The 6,463-nt window shown below is 47.9% G+C and overlaps 1 protein-coding gene across 1 annotated transcript; it reads left to right on the top strand.

The window, feature by feature from the left end:
• The first annotated feature begins 1,110 nt into the window (after positions 1-1,110).
• On the top strand, positions 1,111-6,020 carry LOC131478727 (zinc finger and SCAN domain-containing protein 5B-like). The gene is made up of 3 exons (XM_058659302.1): positions 1,111-1,177; positions 5,325-5,433; positions 5,582-6,020. The coding sequence occupies exons 1-3, from the start codon at positions 1,111-1,113 to the stop codon at positions 6,018-6,020; spliced, it is 615 nt and encodes a 204-aa protein (XP_058515285.1).
• Positions 6,021-6,463: the final 443 nt, after the last annotated feature.

The raw sequence follows: 6,463 nt of genomic DNA on the forward strand, positions 1-6,463 counted from the left end.
TGGGGATGTATTAGAACATATGTAGTCTTCCGTTAAAAAAGGCACATTCTATTACTGCTGTAAATAAATCATGAGATGACTGTTCTTCAAAAGAAACATTTATTTTTTTGTGGTTATAGTAAACACTGTTGTCACGAATGTTTCTTATTAGATATAATTAGAAGAACGGTGATTTATCAAATTAGCGAAAGAGGAAATTATTGTATAGCATGTTTTGTACTCCTAAACCAAAAAGTTAAGATGCTCTTAAAATTGCATTGGGAAATGCTAGATATCCAAGTATATGAATGTTCCTAATTTTCAAGAGTATAAATTCTGTCCTAAATTTGCTATCAAATATTCCACTGTTATTCCCTATAATTCCACGGGTCAGGCTATAGTGGAGCATGCTCATGCCATACTCAAGACACTGTTAATTAAAAAAAAAAGACTCTGTTAATTAAACAAAAAGGGGGAGTAGGAGCCTCCCTCTTCCCCAGTAGCCCAAAACACCAATTAGCTCTTGGTACATATATTTTTAATTTTTTGATGTTGGATTTGCATGGCCGCTCTGCTGCTGAGCGGCATACCTTGGGTGATGGCCCCTGTAAAGACCAGGTTATGTGGAAGGATGTCCTAACAAAAGCATGTTGAGGCCCGCATCCTGTCTTACGATGGACATGAGGTGCTGCTTGTGTTTTTCCGCAGGATTCTGAAGGACCAGTGTGGATACCTGAACGTCTGACACGTGTGGTGAAGGAGCCTCTTCAAGATGAAGCCCCCGATGTGGTGGATGCTAATGACTGCACTGACAATGAGCTTGGCAGCGAACGGACCTGACCAGGACCTTCACCTGTGGATGATAGTGCAGGCATGGCTGATGCCCCTGCCAGTGACCGATAACAGCCGTATATTGCCTACGTTCTTTACCAACAATGAGAGCATCGAACTGCCCGCTGTCCCTAGGGACAATAAATCGATACCATAAGGAACATAAGTATCATCTTGCCTGGTACTGTGTGTTTCCAAGCCTGGGCCTATGCTGTATATGAGACTCGACATTGCATCCTGATGGCGGATCAGATCATAGGGAGGTTTCAGGATGACTGAACTGATGGAGTAGCTATGACCATGACTGCCACCGTTCCTCGACTCTGCCTGCAAGCTGAATGTGGCAATGCCTCTGTGACTGGAATACGTCAGATACTGCCATGCTGAGCTGGTGTTTGGAGATGGCCCCCGGAATGGACGGGATGTCAAAGTACTGTGTCACCCAGAAGAGTGGCCCCAGGTTTTGCTATGACAAAGTTGCTTTCATCTTTTCCAACTCAACCTTTTTTGGGTATAACTATTCATATGGTGATCCTGCTCGCTCAACCTTGGAATGCCTGAGTACTGTGTACCAGCCATGGTGGCAGCTCAGATATATCAGCATTCACTTCGGCTCGTGGGACAGTGATACAGAACGGTGCCTATATCTATAGTAACTCACCCAGTTGGGAAGAAAATGTAAATGTGACCTGTAAGAGTAATGTCTCTGCACCCCCTGCCTTTGTATGTGTTTTCCCACCATTTATGTTTTTGGTTTCCCATTGTTTCTTATTTGAATTGTAGTGAATATGGGGGTGGCTTGACCCAATGTTGGACTGGGTCAGGTACTGCTGTGCTGACAATGGCAGCTGGTCCTTGAGGTTCGATAATTTAACCAGAGACCTCCACATGCAAATTCTTTCCATCAATGCCATAGGGGTAAGAGTAGCTTCAGTAGAGCAGTGGCCCGATTGGGTCTTGAGAGGCCTTTCATTTGCTCGCCAGTGGGCTGGTCTAACCAGTGTTGGTATGCTCCTTGTCATTCATGTGCTCTGGGTTGGCTGCATCACCCTAATTCGAGCATGGTGCCATTAACCCCAACAGCAGGTGCTAGTGCAAGTGGTGCTTGTGCTCCATAGACGAGAGTCCCCCAAGGTATGGCTGAACATGCTGGACTGGTAGTCAAAGATGGGTAAGTATCTGATATGGGCTCTACCAACCTAAGACAGGCACTGCGTCCACGGCCGCGCGGTCAGCCCATGACGGGTAAGGAGAGTGCTAACTTGGAACACCTAAGACAGGCATGGTCCCTTGTTAATTAAACAAAAAGGGGGAGCTGTTGAGAGTGCATAACGATCTATGGGGCTGTCTAGTACAGCACTGCAGACCAACGCCCTGACAAGGTCAGCGGTAAACAAGTTCAGGAAGTGTCTTCCCCTTGGGGCGTGGCTGCATGTCCTGTCTGCGAGAGTGACCTTTTAGCTGATTGGTCGCTTCCCATGTGCAGGGGTGACTTTTTAGCTGATTGGCTAGGTGTTATATATAAGCAGGTCGGGTCCTGGAGTGGAGGGCAGACAGAGTAGAGGAGCAGACAGTGCAGAGAGGGCAGACAGAGTAGAGGAGCAGATAGAGCAGAGAGGCAGACAGAGTAGAGGAGCAGATAGAGCAGAGAGGCAGACAGAGTAGAGAGAAAGAAGGAGCAGACGGCTTTCCTGTTTGCATGCTGCCTGATGGAATAAAGAGTTTCTACACAGTCACTCAGCATCGGGTTTTCTTCCGTGGGTTCAGAGATTCCCCGACAATCTTCAAAGTCTGCACTAACTTTTGCAGACATGTAGATGCATTAGCCAGATGAAGAGGCATCCTAGGCTGGATTTTAAACATGATGAGCGGTCTTTAAAAATGTCTAGGGAATGGAGATGCATCTCATGAGGCATTTGATCTTTTCATTCCATTTTACCAAGAGCAGTTTTTGAAGCACATTGTAATTCATAGTGGTGGTACAGAACTAGCATTGGTCACATTCAGAAGGGGCACAGCCATGACCTGGTGGCAGGAAGTCAGAGACTCCATTTAGCTAAGACAGAAGCACTCTAAGATTCCAGTCCTGCTTGGGCTGAGAACTGGTCTAGAATAGTTGCAGGCCAGAGGAATACAGAACAGTGTGCATGTGGCCAGCACCAAGGAGGCAAATGGATGTGAAGAGTGGGGCAGACATAAGAGAGGATGTTAGGCTGGTGGTGCTGCAGGTCAGTGGCCACCACAAAGGATATCCCTTGGAGCACTTCAGGCAGGCTCCAGGTGTGATGTCTGTGGTAAGGCTGGCATTTGCCCAGAGGATCCTTGTTGCTCTCCATAGATTTGGAGACTGGTTTCTCCAAATGATCCCATGTTGGTGAGGTTCTAAATGACCATGGTGAGGCAGGTGCTGGTGTTGACACTGCAGAGTAGTCGAAATGGGCTTGCTGTTTCTGCAGTGGTGAGTCTAGGTTAATACAGTGCAGCTTGTGTGGTATGGGCGAAGCCGTATTGGACATATGAGAAATACCCTCAGATTTTTTGTTGGGTTTTATTTTTTAAGATGTATTTATTTGGAAAACAGAGCCACAGGAGGAGATGAAAAACATTCATATGGCTATCTAACTCCACTGGTGGCTTCAACAGCTAGGGCTGCTGGACCACGCCAAATGCAGAGGAATGCTGGTCCCTCGGGGATTCAGGTTAGTGGCTGGAGTTCAGGAAATTAGGTCCTCATCAGCTGATTTCTCAGGCACATAAGCAGGGCGCTTGATTGGAAATGGTTTTGCCAGAACCTGAACTGGTGCCCTGAAGTGGGGTGCAAGTGTCACAGGGGCTATCCCTACTGCCTGGCACACCCAACGTGCCTCAGGAGGTCTGATGTATTTTTCCTCCCCTCCCCAGTCCATAATGGTCTCACAAAGACAGAAATTCCTTCTGTGGATATCAGACATGCAGAGGGTCAGATCTGAGATTACTGATATGGATAACATGATGGACTTGCCCAGGCAGTATCAGCCATCTGGGGATGAGATCCCCCTGAGGAAAGCCAGAGTCCAGCTCAAGCCTTGCAGAGCCCAGCAGGGATGCAGGACCCATCTGGGGTGACTAGTGAATGGATGGTCTTTGTAAGGCACAGGAGACCTGGTGAGGCTGTGGCGAGATCAGGTGGGACTAGACCTACTGACCATGGATGTAGCACATCCTCTGATGCTTCAGAGCCATGTGCTCTATGTGTCATGGATTTTTGTGCCTCTGCCAATAAGTCTTTTAGCACTAAGGGTGTAAGGAAATAGGCTATAAATGGATGAACTAAAAGCTAATTTTTCCATAGCCAGTCTCCTCAGAGATACTTCTAGAAATGATTGGCTGAAGGAACAGCGTTGTAATAACTGTCTGAATTTTCATTAAGAGTGAGGCTCACACTGGCTCATGTTTTTTGCTATTATTCCCAGCCAATGTTTTGCAAGTTTTGAGTTGTTGTACTTACCTGTTACAGCAATGGTGGGGTATGTTATTTGTATGGTGTTGGTGGGTCCAAGGCCTTCAGCCACAAATAGGGCAACCCACACCAGAAGAACTTTGCAGCCCAGTGCAGTTACTCTGCTGCCAGTGCCCACTGGAGGAAGAATAGGAGGACACTGCAGAAAGCTCTTGGGAAATGTACTTGGCCAGTTCCTTCAGATATGGGTATTGTTGTACAGTTGGAGAAACCCGCTCCTGTGCCACAGTGCCATGTTTGCTTCTGTTCCAGCCTTCTGGTAAATTGTCCTGAAGGAGAGAGGTGATGGCTCCTGTGACTACCCAGGAGACGCTAGAGAGTTTTGAGCTGCTCGCTGCAGGCTGGCCCAGTCCTGGATGTCACAGGTCATGTGGGGAGTGAACCAGTGGATGAAAGACCTCTTTTTGCTCTGCCTTTGTGATAGATGAAAATAAATACGTATTTCTTAAAGATAAGCTAATTTTGGTATAAAAAGTGTAAAAGCCAACCGCAATTGTTTTTAATCAGCATTTTCCACTGCACGTTTGAAGACACTTTATGTGCTTAAAGCAATAAAAGTACAGACGTCACAGGCCTGGTGTGACTTATGGGGGATGACAGGCAGTCCCCCAGAAGCCTCTGCAAGTCATGGCCACAGAAGCACCTGGTGAGCACTCGTGGAGTTGACATGTCAGTGAGTGCTGGTTGTGTTTGTCAGGGAGAGGCACTCCAGAGGAAGAACATAACAAAGAGAGATCCTAAGGGAGCAAGTGTCTGGCCACAATTGAAAGAATGGGACAAGAAGATCTGAAAGGCCTCAGTTTCCTGCGGTTCCTGGTGAATGTGGGGCTGAAAGACCCTGGGTTGGTCAGGAGCATTGTGCTGGGGAGTTGGCAATCTCGGGGCAGGCATGACAGTGGCTGATTATGTAGGGTCCCACAGTTGGTTCTGTAGGCTGCTGTGGCTGACTGTGTAGCTGCAGTGACAATGGGCACTAGCTTTGTGTTAAATTTCATGTTAATTTTGCTTCTTACAGCAGATTCAGGGGATAACTCCAGCGAAGAAGTAGTTGCCACAGGCGAGGGTGCTGACCGCTCTCCCACCCTGGTTTTGGAGAGAGAAGCTTCACATTATAGTGACAGTCAGTCAGAGAAATGCCAAAAAAAGGAGGGGCTCTCCAGAGGGATCAAGGGAAACCATATAGGCAGAGAATAGCAGGTTCCCAGCATCTGCCTCCCTGGCTGGGGCGGAGCCCCCACATCCCACACAAAGCTGGCCCTGCATTGGTCTCAGTGTGGCGACTGCCGCAAGTTTGTCTTACAAATCTGAACTCGCCATCCACCAGAGGTCAAACATTGGTCATCGACCCTTTCTGTGCGAGGACTGCAACAAGGACTTCAAGCAGGCCTCTGACCTCCACGTCCACCAGCGGATCCACACTGGCAAGAAGCCATTTGTGTGTTCCAATGGTTGCCACATGTTCTCACATGAGGCCAGCCTGGTCACAAACAGGAGCAACCACACACAGGAGCAGCTGCACATCTGCAAGTACTGTGTCCTGTGCTTCAGCCACAAGGGGAACCTCAATGTGCACTACCAGATCCACACCAACACGAAGCCCTACTGCTGTGAGATCTGTGGCCAGTTCTTTCAGCAGCTGGGCACCTTCAAGAACCACCTCAAGATGCACCTGAGGGCCATGTCACCTGTACAGGAGCCAAGACTGTGCTGAAAGATGGCAGGTAGTGGGAGTCTGGCAACTTCAGGAAGTGTGTGGAATGTTCCTCACCAGGAGCCCCCACTGCCACACACCAGGCACCTGCCTGGCCTGTATTTTGAGTTCTCGGAGATGCAGGTCACATCCTTCAAGGGATTCCTGCTTGAGAAGGTTCATCAGTCTCCTACCATCCTGTTTCTTGCTGAAAGGGACTCTTCAAGTAGGGTGGCCAGTGCCCAGGAGAAGTGGTAATGTGTTCAGTTTTAATTGTGTGAAACTCAGCTTGACTTGAGTATGGTAATGGGCATGGTTCCTAGCAGGTATATAGCAAAATTGAGCAGAAAGTAGAGATTTCTTTTAAAAATAAGTTTTCTCCTTAGTGCCCACCTACTCTGAACCTCTTACTTCCCACCTTTGCCCCAAAAATCTTAAGGGGGGGGGGGAATATAGCTCACCTA

The sequence above is a fragment of the Ochotona princeps genome, chromosome Y, assembly GCF_030435755.1.
Source record: "Ochotona princeps isolate mOchPri1 chromosome Y, mOchPri1.hap1, whole genome shotgun sequence".
In the NCBI taxonomy this organism is placed as follows: domain Eukaryota; kingdom Metazoa; phylum Chordata; class Mammalia; order Lagomorpha; family Ochotonidae; genus Ochotona; species Ochotona princeps.

What these genes read in the sequence shown, in the direction of transcription:
- LOC131478727 (XM_058659302.1), top strand. Translation starts at nt 1,111, where the DNA reads ATGACTGCCACCGTTCCTCGACTCTGCCTGCAAGCTGAATGTGGCAAT. An exon ending in TGCCTCTGTGACTGGAATAC is followed by an intron (nt 1,178 to 5,324) that starts GTCAGATACTGC and finishes TGCTTCTTACAG; the next exon opens with CAGATTCAGGGGATAACTCC. An exon ending in TCACATTATAGTGACAGTCA is followed by an intron (nt 5,434 to 5,581) that starts GTCAGAGAAATG and finishes CATTGGTCTCAG; the next exon opens with TGTGGCGACTGCCGCAAGTT.